Source organism: Triturus cristatus, chromosome 12, assembly GCF_964204655.1.
Source record: "Triturus cristatus chromosome 12, aTriCri1.1, whole genome shotgun sequence".
Classification (NCBI taxonomy): Eukaryota; Metazoa; Chordata; class Amphibia; order Caudata; family Salamandridae; genus Triturus; species Triturus cristatus.
This window is the reverse complement of record NC_140595.1, coordinates 24093129-24113421: the sequence shown is the minus strand read 5'-3', so window position 1 is coordinate 24113421 and position 20293 is coordinate 24093129. Positions and strand designations below refer to the sequence as shown.

General features: G+C 44.2%; 1 protein-coding gene across 1 annotated transcript in view; it reads left to right on the top strand.

Moving 5' to 3' along the window:
- Positions 1-19987, top strand: part of MAU2 (MAU2 sister chromatid cohesion factor) — an 88999-nt gene extending 69012 nt beyond the window's left edge. The window contains 3 exon segments of the mRNA XM_085638915.1: positions 13025-13115; positions 15354-15481; positions 18537-19987. Of these exon segments, the coding sequence (XP_085495041.1) occupies positions 13025-13115; positions 15354-15481; positions 18537-18611 (294 nt within the window). The 3' untranslated portion in view covers positions 18612-19987.
- The last annotated feature ends 306 nt before the right edge of the window (positions 19988-20293 follow it).

The window sequence follows — 20293 nt, the reverse complement described above, 5'->3', positions numbered from 1 at the left end:
AAGGTAATGCAGGACACTATCCATTTAGAGATGGATTGCTTAGAGGAAGGAAGACCAGTGCATATAGGACCATAATTCACAAATAGGCGGTCCGATTTTCTTATGCTCTTGGTTTTATCCAGGTAGAATTTTAGAAAGCTTTTGAGGTCAAAATAATGCAACGCCCTCTCAAGAGGGGTGGTAGTGTTCAGGAGAAAAGTGGGTAATGTAGTTGACTGATTAATATGAAAATCCGAAGCAACCTTAGGCAGAAAACTAAGGTGGGTTCTCAGAGCCACACTGTTAGCATGGGAAATGAGATACGGTTCTTTAGAACATAGCACCTGGATCCTGCTAACTGCAAGTAGAGGTAATTGCCACTAAGAAAGCGGCCTACCACTTCATGTGCTGAAGTGATGCTTATGAATGGGTGCGAAAGGAGGACCCATCAATTTAGAAAGGACTATATTAAGCCCCCTAGGAGGAGAGGGAGACCTAACCGAAGGAGAGACATTTTTTAACCCTTCAAGGAAGTCCTTAACTACTGGCATCTGAAAAGAAGAAACCGGCGTTGGCGATTTTCTATAAGCTGTAATGGCCACCAAGTGCACTTTTGCAGAAGTTAACTGGAGACCTAATTTAGCCAAATACAATAGGTAGGGGAGAATAACTTGTTCCTGCCCAAGTATTGGATTATGGCCATTGGCTGTACACCATAGATAGAAGCGCTTACATTTGAAAGCATATGACTTCCTCGTAGATTGTCTCCTTGCTTCTTTCAGAATATTAATACATCCTGACGAGAGACCTAGATGTTCATATTGGAAGAACTCTGGAGCCTGGCCGTCAATCTCAGGGATGGGGGGTTGGGGTGGAACACCTGTACGGAAGTGCCCTCTTTTTGCATGGTTGCCCCCACTTTTTGCTAAACTGCTGCTGTACTTTCACTGAGTGTGTCCTGGGTTCTTGCAAAACAGGTGCCCAGGGCCCATGTTCTTGGGGTGAATGTTTTGATTTGTTCTTCATTCCGTCCATCAATTGTGTGTCTTTTTGCTTCCTTATCCACTGCTCTGGCGTAGGTCAGCTGCCCCTCTATCTGGGTGCACTATACCAGTGGTGAGAGTACAAGTGCATGAGCCCTGTACCCCTACAGTTTCTTAGCCAATTCTTAGACTTTGTAAGTGCAGTGATGCCATTAAGAGTATATGGTACTGGCAGTTTGTCATTAAGAACTCCACAGCACCATAATGGCTTTACAGAAAACTGGGATGCTTGGTATCAAACTTCTTCACATTAAACTCCCACTGATGCTTCTGTGGGGTTTAATGAAACATGCACGCAGAGGGCATCTTAGAGATGCCCCCTGAAAAACTACCTAAGTCTAGTGTCCTGGCTGAGTATTTCTGGACCCCAAGGTCGAGAGCCTGCTGTTTTTGTGTCCTGAAGCAATGCACATCCTGGGACGAGGTGCCAAGCCTCCTTCCCCAGGATTGGAAGGGTCCACGAAGGGGAAGCTTAAAAGGCTTGCCGTCTTTGTGAGCTACTCCAGCCATTTGCTGCTCCCAGGTGTGCCCACCTTTGCCAACCCCACCCCTCGGGTGGTGGAGGCGAGGTGAAGCGCAACTCAATCCCTGCCATCTTGCAGATGGGGGGGACCCAGCCAACCAGAGTGAGGAATATGCCCCCTGGTGGGTGGCATAATAGGGGCTGTACCCACCCCATGGAAGGGACCTGTTGATCCTGACCTGTAACACCCCTAAATTGAGTATTTGAACATTGCCTCGTCATACAAGAGAGAAGGACCGAAGAAGCTGAGCTAAAAAAAAAAAGCCTGTCCCATGTCGAACCTGCTCCACCGCCATCCTGGCGTGTTCTGCAGGCAGCAGCCGCCAAGAACTAGGAAGACCTGCCCTACCTTCCCAGACCAAGACTTAGTCTCCCGTGAGCACTGGATTTGCTCACCCACAGACTCTGGCTCCGGCCAAATCCGCAAGTCTGCTCCACTCTGCACCCGACGACCACGGCTTGAGTTCGAGTGGCCCAACACCACGAAGAGGTCTCCCTGGTGGCCCTGACCTGCGATCTGGTGATTCCTGACGTACCTCAAGTCTCCCAACAACGCCTGCAGCCCCTTCTGGAGGATCCCCACTACCGCGACTGGAGCCACTAAGAATATCATGACGACAGAAGACACCCCCTGCACCCGACGTCCCACAGCCTTGGGTGGCCCAACCAACGGTGTCCCAGCATCCCAACTTACCTCTCCACCTTGTGGTGGCCTCCAGAAGATCTTCGTCCCCGAGCCTGCAGTATTTGTTGAAACCGGAGAATCCCCATTGAAAATAGGGCACCCAACGCCAAAACAGCACCCTTCACCAGACTGCACCCGGCTATCCCGTGCCGCTGTGGGTGCACTTTGTGTGCTTACTTTAACCCCCCTTGTGGCCTGCTCGTGAGCACTACCTGTATCTACATTCAACTGCATTCTACTGTATTATCAGAAAAGTGAGTGTTTGACATCATTTCTAGCCTGAGTGTGTACTATAAATGCTTAACGCTACCGTCTGATAAAGCCTTACTGCTCACCCACACTACCACAAATAAAGAGTAAGGTATTATCTACTTCCACCTCTGTTAGCCTTTGGGGATCCACTGGACTCTGTGCACACTATTCCTTGCTTTGGTATAGTATATGCTGAGCCAGCATCCTACACTTTGTCAATGTAAGTGTAGTTGACAGCGATGCATCTTTGCAGATAACGTGAAGAGGTATCCCACAAATATGGTTAGGAGTTTCCGGAGGTTCTTAAGAAAATAGAGCAAGGTGGTTTAAAGAGGGGACTTTCCACAGCAGACCACTGCATTCGTTTATGGGCTATAGCCAATAAATCATTAGAGCAACATGAAGGACTATACCGCTGTTTTGTAGATGTCCGCTCAGTACGCAATACAGTTGATCGGGCCCTGTTATGGAAAGCACTAAAACTACGGTATCCCACATGGGTTACCTTTTACCTGGCAGGAGTTGCATAGAGGTAATTGGGGCCAGGTGGAACTGGTTGTTGATGGTTCTGTCTCACAGAGAATAGATATCCGAAATGGCCACAGACGAGGCTGCGTTTTTGCACCTATACTGTTTGCTACAATTTTGGCAGATCTACCAAAAACTATTAGATTTATCTAACAGTCTCAGCCCCAAAATGAATGGTTCGCATATCAGTTGTTTCCTCTATGCAGACGATCTGGTATGTAACAGAAATTGGTCTACAGAGAAAGTTAGATGAGTTTTTCGGATTATTGTGATAAGAAAAAACTAATGATTAATTTGGAGAAAACAAAAGTGCTAACATCTGGGAACAAGAAATCCAAGTTTAAATGGTTTTCAAAAAATGTTAAAATTGAGACCGTTAAGTTATACTTTTTAAGTCTAGGAAGCTTTGTGTTATCATGGAAAGAGCATATTGTTTCTCTGCAGGCAAAAGCTTTCTTCAGTAGGGAGACTCAAGAAATTTGATAAAAATGTATGGAGGTGCCTCTCTAAGACCAGTGTTGATGGCATACCCAAGGATGATTAAGCCACAGTTCCAATATGGTGTGGAGGTAATCTGCATAAGGGTAGATTTTTAAAAAGATGACTTTCTTTACCACCTTCTACTATGATCCAGGCCATCAGGATTGAAACAGGGCTACTAACAGCATGGAGTTAGCTAGCTTTAGCAGAAACGTTAAAATTCTGGTCTTGATTAGAAACAACGGAGCTCCTAAAAATATCGTCAATTTTAAAGAATTACATTTTAGGAAGTGAATTATATTGGGCAAGATTGGCCAGGACAAGGATTGAAGATATATGTAAGAAACTGAAAATAAAAAGCTATTGGGTATGATTATCAAATGTTAGTATGCTGAGATTAGAAAGTTGAACAAAGATAAAGCCAGGGATGGTGACCTGAGTTGTTTCTGAAACCAGGAATTTGTATCCCCCCTGATGGGCTTGTTGATGCAGGAGGAAACATTTCCGTACTTCGATAATTGACTGTGAGAAAGTGGCTCTGTATATACTGTTCCCAAATAGGTACAGGGTGTACAGAGTCCACAGTCCCCAGAGGCTTGGCAGAGGCATAAGTTAGATATAAACAAAACTGGTGGTTCATAAAATAGATGAATGAAACTGCAAATCAATCTGATGTTCCTATGGAACCCTCACTCGCCAACATAGTTAGTGACATGCTTCATCATGGGGTTCTCCTGGGGGTACCTTGTGTACCTCCAGTGTGCTTCAACGCTATGTTAAGGCGGAGCAGCAAAGTCAGACTAAAGGGGTAGTGATTACTAGTGAAAAGTGAGAAAGTTAAAATGTCAAGATTCATCCACCGATATATTTAATTGTGATGAAGCCTGAACGTTTTTAAAAACAGTGAAGGATGTGTAATACTGACTATAAGTGGGTCAGATACATCCTATTGAGATCATCTTGGTCGACATGTTTCAGCTTATTGTGTGTAACTCACAAAGCTTTCTTCAGGACCTAACCAAAAAATCCACCTTGGCGGTATAAGCTTACTAAAGCTTATCCTAACCTCAGGTGTAGTTAACCGATACACTCACGGTTTCGCTATATGCCTTCCACAACTCCGAAAGGATATCTGTAAGGAAATAAATAACACATATGTGTTGTATCAGCATATGACTGTCATCTGAGTGTTATTTCATACCAGGAACAGATTTAATGCAGTATCTGGCTAAGAACTAGGAGGTCAATATAATTCTATAACCATAATAGAATGTACTGTAACTCCATGGTTAGCTTGAAAAATCTACGAATGACATTTGCATTGTAAATGTTGATATAGACCTTAATTTAGGAAATACTCAGACCATTCGACCAACGAGTCATTACAAAAATAAATAAAGCTAACAAACCAGTGTGATCACAATAAAAACTAGGCATAAATGAGAAAAAAAGTACAAAGCTGCCCCCACAGATCCTGACTATATCAAAGGGCCAGCGCCACTAGATTCCCTAGTGGTTTCCACTGCACGGAAAAGGTCAAACTCCCAGGCGTCAGGCGAAGCACCACCACCTGACAGTCATAGCTACTGGACGCGTCAGGAAAGCGTACTGTGTCACAGGCAGCTAATATATGGCGTATCGCCAACACCCAAGCGCTATTGGCCAGATACGATAGGGCGCATTATTATGAATTAGAAACCATAATGCACCACCTCCCAGAAAGATACAAAAATAGGGCCAATGAATTAATTCAAGAGGGTAAGACTATAACTAACACCTCAATACGCTGTGCCTTAGATGCAGCAGACACAGCCTCCAGGGCCATTAACACTAGCACCCTCCTCCGTCGCCATGCTTGGCTGAGAATATCAGGTTTCAAACCTGAGGTACAGGCCTCCATCCTAAATCATCCCTTTGACCAAGAACACCTATTCGGCCCAAAGGTAGATGAGGCCCTCGAGAAAATGAAGGACACTGATACGGCGAAATCTATGGGAGCCCTGCAGTCACACCCTCCTAGGCGCTCCTTTCGCCGCTCTTCCTTTCGGAGTACGGCTAGAGGCTACTCCTCAGATAGCGCGTCCACTTCCTACAAGTCCCCCTTCACAAGGGGTTATCAAAGAGGCGGCTATAGGGGCAATAACAATAGAGGCAGAGGCAAAACAAATACCGCCCGCTCTGCCACACCGCCTACCCAATGACTTCCCCCCAGCCGCTCCCTCCAGACCATCCCACTCCGGTCGGGGGCAGACTACAAAATTTCCTTCAGGTCTGGGAGACCATCACCTCAGCCAAATGGGTGACCCAAATTATTCGCTCAGGGTACTGCCTCAAATTGACATCTACCCCCCCAAACATTCCACCCAGGCAACGCCCAATGTCACAAGAACGTTCCACATTACTAAAACAGGAGGTAATCTCCCGCCTACAAAAACAGGCAATATAACAAGTTCCCGTATATCAGCAAAATTTAGGGATCTACTCCCTATATTTTCTAATACCAAAAAGGGACGAGACTTTACGACCTATTCTAGATCTCCGGCACCTAAACACATACATACATTCAGACCATTTTCACATGGTAACGCTTCAGCAGGTACTTCCGCTCCTCTCCCAGAACGACTTCCTCACCACACTGGACTTGAAAGACGCATACTTTCACATTCCGGTACACCATGCTTACAAAGTACCTCAGATTTGTAGTGGACGGGCAACTCTACCAGTTCAAGGTGCTCCCATTCGGGGTCACAACAGCACCAAGGGTATTCACCAAGTGCCTAGTGGTAGTGGCGGCACACCTCAGAAGACAGCACATTCACGTCTTCCCATATTTGGACGACTGGCTGATAAAAGCCACACAACCAATGTGTACACCACACCGCCACTACAATTCAACTACTTCACCAGCTAGGCTTCACGGTGAACCACCAAAAGTCGCAGCTAACACCAAGCCACATAAAGCAATACCTCGGTGCCACCATAGACACCTCAAATGCCATAGTCTACCCCAATCCGGCCAGGATTGCAAGCATTCAGGCTTTGCGTCAAAGATTCATACCTCAACACTCCCTTCCAGCAAGAGTGTTTATGCAACTGATGGGGATGATGGCCTCTTGCATTTTCATAGTGCCTCACGCAAGACTCCAGATGCATCCACTACAAGAGTGCTTAGCGCGCCAATGGAACCAGGCCCAGGGGCAACTGACAGATCTGGTGTTGGTAGACGGTCGCTCCCATCGCTCTCTGCAGTATTGGAACTCCACAAATCTTTCCAGAGGTCGACCGTTCCTGGACCCGGTTCCACAAATAATCCTAACAGACGCATCGCTCTCCGGCTGGGGAGCTCATCTATTACACCTCACAGTGCAGGGCACATGGACGCCGCAACAAAAGTTACTCCACATCAACCATCTGGAGTTACTGGCAATCTTTCTAGTCCTAAAATCCTTTCAATCACAGATTTTAGGCAAGGCAGTCCTCATTCGCACAGACATGACGGCCATGTATTACATTAAAAAAATAAGGCGGCACACTCTCCACAGCTCTCTCAACTAGCACAGAGCATATGGAGATGGGCAATTCCACACAAAATCTTTCTCCTGGCCCAGCATGTACCAGGAGTCCAAAACACCATGGCAGATCTGCTCAGCAGACAGACGCAGCAGATCCACGAGTGGGAACTTCACCCACAGGTTCTTCTCCCGTTCTTTCAGATGTGGGGGCATCCGCAGATAGACCTGTTCGCCACCCACGAAAACAAAAAATGCCCAAGCTTCGCCGCCAGATACCCACACCCATTGTCCAAAGGCAATGCGATATGGATGAACTGGTCAGGCAAATTTGCGTACGCCTTTCCACCTCTCCCACTAATTCCATTAGTGGTGCAAAAGCTACAACAGCATTCCCTCACACTGATCCTAGTAGCTCCAACATGGGCCAGACAACCGTGGTACTCCACACTGCTGGAACTCTCGGTAGTACCACACCAAAGCTGCACCTCTCACCATGCCTCCTAACCCAGAACCATGGAGAGATCAGGCACCCGGACCCAGCTCAGCTCAACCTTGCGATCTGGCTCCTGAGATCCTAGAATTCGGATACCTTAACCTTCCCCCTGACTGTATGAACGTCATCAGAGAAGCTAGACGCCCTACCACTAGAGCCTGCTACGCTGCCAAGTGGAAAAGATTTGTTGTTTATTGCCATAACAACACAATCAATCCTCTAGACGTGTCTATACAACACATCATATGCTACTTCTCCATCTACAAAGGTGTAACCTAGCATATACATCCATTCGGCTACACCTCGCAGAAATTGCCGCTTACCTACAAAACAGGCAGCACCTATCACTTTTCAGAGTGCCTGCCATTAAAGCCTTCATGGAAGGCCTAAAACGAATAATTCCCCCCAGAGTACCACCCTCACCTGTGTGGAACTTAAATATAGTTCTCACAAGGCTAATGGGACCGCCCTTCGAACCTTTGCATAAATGCGAACTGCAATTTCTCACATGGTAAACAGCTTTTCTTGTAGCCATCACTTCCCTTAGAAGGGTCAGTGAGATACAAGCGCTTACCATACAAGAACCTTTTCTCCAAATGTACCAGAACAAGGTTCTCTGTACCAACCCAAAATTCCTACCTAAAGTCATTTCCCCTTTTCATTTAAACCAATCGGTAGAATTACCGGTATTTTTCTCGCAACCTCAAACTGTTGCAGAAAGGGCTCTACACACGCTAGATGTCAAACGAGCCTTACTTTACTATATCCAAAGAACACAACCTTTCAGAAAGACCAAACAACTATTTGTCTCTTTCTCTCCACCACACAAAGGCAACCCCATCTCAAAATCAGGGATAGCTGGGTGGATTATAAAATGCATCCAGGTTTGCTACCACAAAGCAAAACGAACGCTATCTGTTCCCCCCCTAAAGCCCACTCTACACGAAAGATAGGGGCTTCTATATCTTTTCTAGGGAACATCCCATTAGATATCTGCAAAGCAGCTAACTGGTCAACACCACACACTTTCACTAAACATTACTGTGTAGATGTGCAAACCAAGCAACAAGCTACTGTGGGCCAGGCTGTACTAAAAACACTATTTCAAACCACTGCAACTGATACCGGTGGTCGCCGCTAAGGTTGGGAACTGCTATATGGTCTATGCAAAAGTGTGTAATCTGCAGCTCATATGCCTCGAACGGAATATGCTACTTACCAGTATGCATCTGTTCTTGGCATGTAGAGCTGCAGATCTACACACGCCCACCCGGCTACCTGTATCTGTTCCAGTCTATCTTATTTAGATACAACACACATGGGTTTCTTCACTGTTATTACTACGCTCCATCTTTCCCTGTTGGCGAAAAACAATCTGAGGATGGAGCCGAAGCCCATGCGCAATACGATCCAAGGGAGGAGTCACCGACCTCGTGACTTCCAAAGACTTTCCAAGAGGAAAAACAACTGCAAACATCCGGGCCCAACACCAGATGGCGATCTATGCAAAAGTGTGTAGATCTGCAGCTCTACATGCCAAGAACAGATGCATACTGGTAAGTAGCATATTCCTTCTCCGAATGAGATGCTTTATATAAATACTTTTGCAATATGCAAATGACTTTTGTAAACAGTTACAAGTGGTTGCAATAGGCAACACTATTTTAAACACAATAATGCATTGAGTTCAATGGAAGTTTCGTGTTATTTGCCACAGATTACTTTTAGGATTACTTTTGGAATTCCAGGACTGGATCCTAGATTCAGTCCTGGGTCAGTACTTGGAATCAAGTGATAAAAGTCGACTTAATTACTGTGATGATTTTTAAACACTATTTTGCTATTTTAAAAGTTGACACTTAGAAAATATTTCATAGAAAACAGTCAATGATTCCCTATGGCAGAAAATTCAAGTTACAGGTATAGTATGTTCTCGTTACTTTTGTAATCCAGTACTGGGTGCCTAGACTCAGTATTGGGACCTTTATCCAAAACAGGCAAGTAATTACGTTTTCAGATATTATACGATTTTTAAAGAATATTTAAAGATTGCAGAAATTGACACTTAAAAGAAATTTCACAGAAAAACTGTCAATGATTTCCTATGGAAGAAAATTAGGTTACTGGTAAGTACAGTTGTAAGTAGTTTTCAGAGTCAGTGCTGGGCACCAAGATCCAGCACTGGGAGCTCACCTAAGAGCAGGTGAGTATTTTCGTTTTCGTTACTCGGCTGATTTTTGGTGAATATTTTTAGTTTTGAAAAGTCCACACTTATAAGAAATTTCAGGAAAAAGCCAGTCAATGTTACCCTATGAAGAAAATTGAGTTATCGGTTTAAAGGTAAGTACTCGACTAGCAGAGTTGAGGTTCTGGGCATAGACTCAGGGGTCCCCCAGGGTCAGGTAGGTACAGTTGGTTCACTCCCAGCGGCACTAGGGCGGCCGGGTGCAGAGAGAGTTAGGCCCAATGTTATCCTATGAGGGATAGGGGTGCCTTGGTTCGTGGCTGCTGACTAGCAGGCCACGTGGCTGTGGGAGCTGGGCTCCTGGTCACTTACTCTGGGCAAGTGGGGAAGTAGATAGGTGTAGAGGTTGCACTGCCAGGGCCACTCGGGCGGCTGGGTGCAGGGTGCTTTTGAGCCTTTGGGCGCTCAATTGATTTCAATAGGAAATCTCCGGTTTAGAAAAAGACTGCAAGCTCGGGGACGAGGATTCTTCAGGTGCCACCACCACTTCGAGAGGTAAGTTGGGTAGTTGGAGGATAGGTAGGTACCCCGGGATTGGGCACAGGGGGCCGCGGGGTGCAGGGGTGCCTTTTGGTGTCGGGAAATCTTACCCTCTGTTGATCGCGGTTGGGGGGGCACCTTGTTCTGAGGCTGCAGGCTTCTTCAGGTGTGTGGAGGGAGGTCCTTGGGTGCCGGACTCTAGGTCACAGTCGCCGTGAGGTCGTCCTCGTGGTCTTTGTTCACTCCGGCACAGGCCAGGCTTGGCTGGTGCAGAGTGTGCTGGGTTCGCTGTTCCGGGCTGCTGCCAAGGATTGGAAGTAGATTTTGAGTAGAGCCTCTACTCCTGGGAGTCCCAGGGGGCTTAGAGTCAAATGGTAGCCAGGTCCTCCGGGGTTTGTGAGGTTGCTGGCCACAAGAGATGCCGGGTTGGAGCAGCAGCAGGTTCGAGGGTAGACAGGCCGGTAGGGCTGGGGACAAAGCAGTTTGTGTCTTCCTCTTCTTAGCAGCTGCAGGGCAGGTCTTCTTTCTTCTAGCTCTCCTTCGGATTTTGGAATCTGGGGAAGGAAGGTTCAGGGTTCCCCTAAATACTAGATTTAGGGGCGTTACAGGTAGGTTAAGGGCAGGGACCAATGGCTCCCTGTCCTGTGGTGGGTACACCCCCTATCCTGCCTCTCTCCTGTGGGAGGGGGGCAGTAGCCTAATCCTGATAGGGTAGGGCTTCCCATCTTCAAGATGGCGAGAGCCCGGAGATGTGCTTCACCTCGCCTCCCCCACCTGAGGGGTGGGGTTGGCAGGCTGGCACATCCCCTGTCCTTATTTGGGGTTTCCGGCCAAGCTTCCTGCCAGAGTGGGGGGTTGCAGTGACCTGGGGAAGCGCACAGAGACGGCATGCCTTTGAAGCTTCCCCCTGCCCGTCTTGAGGGAGGATATTTAGCACCTCACTCAGGATGTGCATTGTTGCAGGCCCAGGAGAGCAGGGGCTCTCCTACCCAGGGGTCCAGCAACATGTCTGCTGTGTGGCAGCCTAGGCAGCCTCAGAACAGACGTGGATTGTAGGTTAGGTTTTAGGGGGCATCTCTAAGATGCCCTCTGGGGTGCTTGGTACATTAAATCCCACACTGGCATCAGTCTGGGTTTAATGTGCTGAGAAGTTTGATACCAAACTTCAGTCTTCAGTGTTGCCATTATGGTGCTGTGGAGTTCGTGTTTGAGCAGCTCTCAGCACCATATACTCTTAGCTGGCAGCACTGCACTTACAGTGCTCAGGAATGAACCTGGGTACTGTAGGGGCACAGGGCTCCTGCTCCTGTGCCCACACCATTGGCATAAGGCACCCAGCTAGAGTGGTGGCTGATATATGCCATGGCAGTGTAGGTGATGGGCATGGCACACAGGGATGTGTGCCATGTCGACTTTGTTTTGTCTTGCACCCAGACACCCAGCCTGCAAGGGCTGTGTGTGTATATGCAGGGCCTCTAAGGGTGGCACAATGAGTGCTGCAGCCCTTAGAGGCCTTCCCTGATCACAAGGCCCTGGGTACCTAGGGTACCATTTGCCAGGGGCTGACATGTGGCCAGGGTTTGCCAATTTGGGTTTTGTGTGTTTAGGGAAGGAACATAGGCCCTGGACACCTGATTGGCAGGAGTCCAGGGCACACTCAGTCAAAGTACATTCAGCAATTCAGCAAAAAGTGGGGGCATACCATGCAAGAAAGATGGCACTTTCTCACATTGACCAAAGGCATGTCTAAGACCGAGCCTGAAATTTAGATGTGGTATTAATCCGATTTTACTTTCTCAAGTGCAAGGCTTTTTTTTTTTTTTTTTAAAGAAGAAAATCTGTAAATGTGGTCTTAATATGAAAGGGGAACTAATGCACATTTTACTAAGTTTGTCTGTGATTTTTAGGACACCGTAAATGATTTCTGAAACCTATTTTACAAACGTATGGAATTAGAGAAGGTGGCAAGTGGCCAATGTATAGTTAAAGCAATTTATAGCTGTATCTTGTAGTTTGGGCAATTGTTACGGTATGTGAATGAATTGTTTGTAAATGTTTGAGTATTTTATTGGCGCGCTTATTTTATGAAATTTTAAGCTACCTGTTGTGGTTATAGATATGGTTTTAGCTGGAATGGTTTTATAACAAATTTGTATTCAATAATTCATTTTATGTATTTAAGTGTTAAAGATGGTCTAAATAAACACCCGTTTTGAATCGACTATTTTCTTTCTATATGTGTCTGGTTCTGTCACATTGTTGAAATTTGGGTGTGCCCATAAATCCTGGTTCCTCAACATTCTATTGCCAAATTCTCGTCATTTAGGCAGGCAAGAGCCGACAGACTGATGTGATAGTAGAAACTAAAAAGACGCCCAGATTACAATTAATTTTCCAGTCTTTTCTCTCCGTTTTACTTTTGCTCACAATTGAGTGGAAAACTGACATCCTAGATTTTCATGGTGGGCTAACAAAGTGTTTACATTCACAGTTAATATTGGGTGTAAAGATTCGGCAGATTTAAAAATAAATTGTCCACCATCTGCATGTTTTTTTTTCTCCTTTCAAACCGCTTGTTGCAATTTGAGGGCTTGATAGGTATACTGTACTTGAATGCGTGTTTGGCTGTAAACATGTCGAGGTGACCAGCTTTCCATCTCAAACATCCACACTTGTGGGTAGATCTATAGGTAGCTGTAGTAGCCAATTTAACTTTTGCCATTTGTGACGTGCATTTGTATCCATGGTGAGCCAAAAGTAAGCTACAGTATACCAAACTATTTTCATGTCTTTGTCCTTACCAGGAGAGCAACAACATGGTGGTACCAGCCATGCAGCTTGCAAGCAAGATACCCGACATGTCTGTTCAGCTGTGGTCCTCCGCTCTACTGAGAGGTAGTTAAGACATCTGTCTCTGCTTAAGCTTGTGTATTTGAAGGCTCGATTTAGCTTTTTTGTTAAAAGTTAGTTCTTTTTTGAAGGCCTTCTGAAATGCTTTGTGGGGCAAAGGGGGGGGGGGAGGTCAAACCAAAGGAAGAGATAATTAAGAGGTTGAAAATACATTGGGTAGGATTAGGTGTTTTTAATATGATTGATAATATTATGTTGACAAAAAAAGAACCTTTCTATAGTAGGCGGTAATGGTAAAGCTTAAAATTCTACAGGGCTAGATTTAAAAAAAAAAAAAACGTTCATTAGTACAGAGAAGCCGGTTTAGAAAAAAAGAATAGACTCAAACTAGAAGATTTTTTTAAACAAAACTGACTTGCACCTTTTCTTTACTGGGCTCATTCAGACTAAGCATCCATGTGAGACAGTAGGTTGTGGTAGTCTGCAGGGATGTCTTGTTTCCAGATTTCATGTTTATCCGGGTTCTTGTAAAGACAGCCTGGATGGTGGAGTTAAAATTGTCCGGCGAATCTGGTACTTTGTTATTCTACACTTTTCTCAGCAAGGCTTTTTCCAGTACCCAATTAAGAAAATGTTAGAATGGCCCTAGCTAGATTGATTCGTTGATTTTGGAACTAAATTATCCTGTATGTGTCGGGATTTGTAACCACGCGTACGAATGTCTCCAAACGTACCCCTTACACCGTGATTTGTTTTTTAACCCTCAAACTGTTTGTTCATAGGGAATGAGGACCTCCTTTTGTGTTATAACTTTGATTTTACAGGGTCTTGAGGCAGATAATCTTTTACACAATTGAAAACCACTCTGGGCTCAATGACACTTTGTAACAATTAAATTAAAAAATACCCTTTGTCTTAAACATCCGTCCTGGTATCCATCTGAGCTGGTGGTCCAACTTTGCAGAGAAATATATTGCTAATGGTCTTTTTAACTACCACGGTTTTGTATAAGAATGTGCTGTACCATGCTTGATCATAACTTTTGACATTGTCTCTTAATTTTAATTTGTAAATGCAGTAGAAGTACTTACTTCAGTTTGTTAGACTTTCAAAAAGGTGACCGCCATTGAAAATGATCATTTGGCCATTTGCAAGAAGTGTGGAAAAGGCATACCTTTGCAGCTTATATTGTTTTGTTCAGAACGGGTATGTGGCATGGTTTGTTAATGTATTTTATAATCTTTGCGCCCCCCTATTTTTCACGAGGTCCATCTTTTCTCATCACTCGGTTGGCATTGGGTAGCCACGATTTGATATGCATGCTTATAGAGTGCACTATTAACCCGTATAGGTACTCTGCCATTGTGATATGTATACAGTTGCTGTGAGAAGAAAAAGGATGGTTAAAGTTTGAAAAGAGGACATTTTAGAAGTTTCCTGAACTCTAGATGAGAAATGGTGCTGATGAGATGCATCTGTAGAGTATTCCAGGCAGTTGCTGTCCGCCAAAGAAGCCGCCGCCAAGTCTGGCGCTTAGACAGTGAGAAATCACTAGTAACATGGCTGTGGATTACTGAAGTTGAAGGGTCGTATCTGTGGAGCAGATCCTGCAAATATGAATAAGCTTATATATGGACCACACAATAGTAGATGCAGAGGTATTTGAATAGGTATCTTTTGTCAAAGGGGACCCTAAGGTGAGAGTAGATTGAGGCGAATTCTTTAATATCCAACAGTAATCAAGCAGAGGCATTTTGGAGATATTATAACTAGTAGTTTGTTTTTTTGGGGAGACCTAGGAAGATTTAATTACAAAAGTCAAGTCATGCCATTCTGGTGGCTAGAATAATGGGATTACTGTGTTTGTTTAAAGAAAGGGACCCTCACTTTGACTAGCCCAGGTCTGTCAATGGTTATTCTTTAAGACTTTTTAATGGTAAAGTGATTGCGTTATGTGCCCTCTTTTAATTCTTGAACCAGAATATTAGTAGCAATGAATGGAGGCCAGGGACCATGATATCATTAGGTGAACACTCTTGCGGCCACACCTATTGGCCTAGTCCTGCACTGATAAGTAGACAGGGACTCACAGTGGGTTCTTGCAAAATGTTGTGGCAAGTGATTACTATATAACAAACTTTTAAAAAACACAAATAAACTGGATATTACTTTCTATGCAGAGGGAGTGATGGGCTATGCCAATGACTGGTCTGCCTGTTGTGTTAATGTACCCTTCTTATTCTCATTATAGTCACATTTGGACTCTTCTATTTTTGCTCCTAGATCTGAACAAAGCCTGTGGTAACACCATCGATGCTCACGAGGCAGCTCAGATGCATCAGAACTTTTCCCAGCAGCTTCTTCAGGATCACATTGAAGCCTGCAGTCTTCCAGAACACAACCTTATCACGGTACACCAAGCTTTCGAACTTGCCCTGTTACTGACTGTGCTTAAACGATTCGGAGGGTGTCTTATATACTAATGGCAAGATCAGGGTTCAAAGTTCTAGTCAGTATGTTAAGTCTGTGGTTATTGCCTACCTCACACAAACCCCACATTCCCAAGTTCTTGAAAGGTCTGCTTTCTTTTTTCTTCATGGACGGACGCAAAACAAAAACGCATTAACACTCTAGTTCAGAATCTAGAACACTTGGACAAAACTAAGTCACAAGCACTGCACGCAACAAAGACTGACACAACCAATAGCTAACAGGAAGATATAAGGACCGCCACAGTGAAGGACAGCGCTGCTGTAATTGACGGTGGTTAGACATAAGACTGAGAGTCCTAACACTGTCCTTGCCTTCCGCCTCTTTGGTAAACCCCTCAGTACAGTTCACACAAGTTTAAAGCAAAAGGTGACAAGGTTTCGCAACTCCACAGACTGCCACCATAATGGGGAACTTTCACCCTATTAAAGGTATCTTCCAATCTAGCATGGGTAGGTTAATGTTGTATCAGACAACAAGCAAGTCTTTTTGGTATATCAATTCCGTTCCTGATTCTTTAAAGGTACTTGAATACTGTTGTCAGATATGCATTTCATTCCATCCATTTAAGCATTAAACATTTTCTGATTGAGATTTGCAGATTGTTCATTGGATGGTTAGAAAAGAGTGGGGGGAGGGCATAGCTGATGGGTGGGTAAATTTATGATCATATGTAAAATAGTGTAGGTCTGGTATTGCCGATTTCTTTTGCTCCCAACCATACCCCATATTTGATGTTTCTGATCCACAAATTAATCTCCCACTAAATTAAATTTGCAAGCATGGTTAAATAAAGCCACACATCTGTGTTGTGCTGTAGAATAGCAAAGGGTACTGGTGCAAAAAAATACTTTTAGTGGTTACAGCGTATTGTTACTTTAAATAGTTAAGATAAGTAATTTCTGATGGATAACACCCCCAGACTACATCTCAAAATGTTTCATCATACTCTCCATCACTGCTATTAATGGTGTCAGCATAGTATTAGCAGTGTCATCTCTCAGTCCTACCTCCACAAGAAGTGATATTACCACATAAGATGCTTTGTGTGCTTTAATGTCAATTCATTTTTTCCATGACTCCAACAGACGCTTTGTCTAGCCCAAAAACTTTGGCTTCAAGTCTTGTAAAACAAGCAGGAGATGGGCATTAGTCACTGATCGTCCTCACCACCCTGTGCCTTTGGTAGTGGTGCTGTGTAAGACGGGTGACATGGAGTTGGTGCTGCCCTCTCTAAAAGGGAAAGGATGCATATATTCAGACTTCACGAGTGGAGTGGGGTTTGTGACCTGGTTTGGTTCTGAGTTTTTTAAAACAAATTGAGCTTCAGGGACGAGCCCAAAATACGTCTCACATTTCCAGGTTATCCTCTTCCACAGTCCCATTATCCATTCTCACAGGTAATGTCTGAGGTTTTCAGTTGGCGTTTTCCAGTTTCAATTCAAGGTATTACCGTTTACTGCTACCAGAGTGTTTACCAAGATCATAGTGGAAGTTATAGATCATTTGAGAAGACAGTCTCTTTTCATCTAGCCATATCTAGATCATTGGCCCATCGCTGCCAGTTCACGTTCTTTCGTGTGCAAATGTCTAGTGGTTACAATCACTATTTTGTAGCAGTCGGGGTGATCATTGGGAAAAAGGCTTTCTGGTTCAATCTCAAAATTAGTGTAAAATATTCGACACATGGGTGTAATTTTGAACACTGGTATTATAAAGCCTTTCCTCCTCCAGAAAGCATTTGGTCTGTTGAAGAGATTATACTTTTGTTAGACAATCTGGTTCAGCCAGCCAGGTCTGTTCTGTCTAGTGAGGCTGATGTTTATCTTGTTCTTAGCACCCCAGTCTCATTTAAGATTCAGACTTCTTTAATAAGAACCAAGTCTCGAGTGGAATCTGTTTCATGGGGTAAAAGGACAAGGTCTGTCTCGAAATTCAGTTGGTGACAGGTTTGTAATGGTAGAAGTCTTGACTCTAGAAGCCTTGAGAAGAAAGGGGAGCTCTTTCACCCTCTTAGATAGCAGTTACTTTGAATGAGGCATCACTCTAGTTCAAGTCTGTGCTGCTCACCTTCAGGAGTTAACATTCAAGGTATTGTGATCGAAATAGTTGAGCCTGCGCACGAACATTCTGGATTTGAGAGCAGTCAGATTAACTCAGAACGTAACACTTAATCAAAGGCAGAGCACGCAATCTCAAGGGACAGCTAAACTGCTCTTAGTAGATCAACCACTAATGGGGTATCGGGAGGTTCTCTCCCTTAATGCACAGAACCCCTAAGCCTGTGGCAATTGCTCTAGGCAGACAAATTGAGCTGTCTGATTCTGATCTAGTTGGGAATGAGAATGAGACAGGTTTGTCAGAGCTAGATATCATTGGTGAAGCACAAGTGTCACAAGGTGGCGTGAGACAATGTGCTTTGCTGCCAGTGCTTTTTTTTGGTGGGGAGACAAGGGGTTCAAATGATTTCTCTGCAAGAGTAATCATATGCATCAGGAATAATGTCATCATAGGTATGTGCAGTGTAAAATCTGTCCCTTAACACAAATCCCACATGCAGGTAAGGGAAGAGGATGCTGTCGACCCAGCTGCTTATCATTTCCTCAGCTCAGGATTGGCTCTTTCTAGACTGCCAGCTGACTTGAACAGCATGCGAGCCTGGTTTCTAAATTGCTGTATCAAAATATTCAGCACTAGTAGATCTATTTCTGAAAAGGTGACTGAACTTGAACTCTGTAGTAACTTTTAATATTGTGCTCGATACCACAGCTTTGCCCATGCTCTAAAAGTGGAAATTTGCTTCTTTGTTTTGAAGCTGTACATTTTAGGTGCATGCATCTGATTGCAATGTTCTCTCAATCAAGACATGCTGCATGCCACTGGTTTTTTCATGCTGTAGTTTGTGTGATGTTTTTGTGAGAAGCGTTTACCATTATTTTGCACTACTGTTGTAATACTCAGTTCTGTGTTTTTCAGTGGACGGATGGACCTCCTCCGGTACAGTTCCAAGCTCAGAACGGCCCAACCACAAGCCTAGCCAGCCTCCTATGAAGGACAGCAATGTATGTGTACCATGCACATTTTAAACTGCAGCCTCTCCTCGTCGCCGGGACCCTTCCCCACCTCAATAAACTATGCTTGGGATTGAGGATGGTGCTACCAGCAAGCACTGCACACTTTAATACAAAGGGGGAACCTGGCCTTTATTTTTCTTTCCCACAATATTAGCTGGGTTTTTCAAACACCACTGAAGTGTTCCACGAACCCTCTAAGCAGCATCAAGGGTTATGACCGCAAGGCAGTTGTGTGTGAAAGCTGCCGGTTGGTTGCTAGGATGCAGGGTTTGCAGCTGAAAGGAGGATGAGATGGGCAGACGGACAAGGTGAAAAAAAAAAAATATGAGGACTGTGGATCTGTTATTGATCCGACCCACTACACGATAAAGCGCTCATCGCCTACATATTCAATTGAAACACCTGGTCTGGATTGTGCTTTTTTCAATTGAGTGAAGACCATAATTATAGGTTATATCAACATTCTTTTGTAGCACCCTCTGCCACCCTTTGCACCACCATAGTTGAATCTTAAAGTAAGAAAATTGCAACCTGAAGTTGCCATTCAATGAGCAAAAGCTATCTAGCCATTGCTAACATTACAGGTTACGAGAAGGATGATTATAAAAATGTGCAGGAAAATCATGTAAGTAATGTTGCCGGGTTGGGAGACCTTCAGCTGTGGCTTCAGGAATCAAATGGTATTCAAACTTCATGCCACGATGAGATCTCCCTGCCTCATTCTTGCCAGTGCGTAAACCTTTAGGCCAGTTTTCGGTAGTATTTGCAGTTTAACACAGTGCAATCGGGCAACGTAAGAAAGAGTCATGATTTATCCGCTGTTTTTTTTTATCTTTTAATTGTGCATAATTTCCAAATTTTGCGAAAGGCTTGTCAACATTTGTTTTGAAAGGAGTGTGCTTGGCTCAACTTTGTTTTACTTCCAGCACAAAACCCTGGTTTGCACAGGGCAGATCGGCATTCTCACGTCTTCGCAGGCAGACTCACAAGTGTGATGTGCAGTGGGAAAAGATTCTTGATGATGGTCAGATTGTTAGTACAGAATGTCTGGTTTTGTTTCCATTAATGTTTCTGTATGACTTTTTGGGTCCTAAGTGTGCCATGTTTTTCCTTAAGACTCTGCAAAAACATTTTTTTAAGGGAAGCAAAAACCTTTCCCAAAGAACCCAATAATGCATCATTTGTATTCGGTTCAAGGTCTGAATTTCCACAATAAGCAACTGAAAAGGGCACTGTAGGATGCTTTTAAAAACCAAACTGTTTTTTTTTTACTTTTTTCGTAGGTTGGGGGAGGATGGTTCATAAAAACAGTTTGAACACTGCACATAAAATATTTAGCTTTAAGTATACAAAGGTTTTCTGTGTCCTAGTGTATTTGAAAAATTAAGTGTTTGAATTGGTTTGTGATTTCTAAAGCTCCTTTCTCTGATTGCATTGAGTTGCTCTTTGCTGTGCATGGTTGGTATGTTCAGCCAGTGCAAAATGAAGCCTGTTTTGACGTTAATGTGAAGAGGAGTTAACAGGTATGAAAATAGATCACTTTCAGGTACTTTGGGGTTTTTCCTCAACAATCCCATTACCGGATTGTGGTGTAAAAGTGTGGAGGATCCCAAATGAGTTGAGAATGTTATAGCTAATGAAAAGCGGTCGGCTACAACG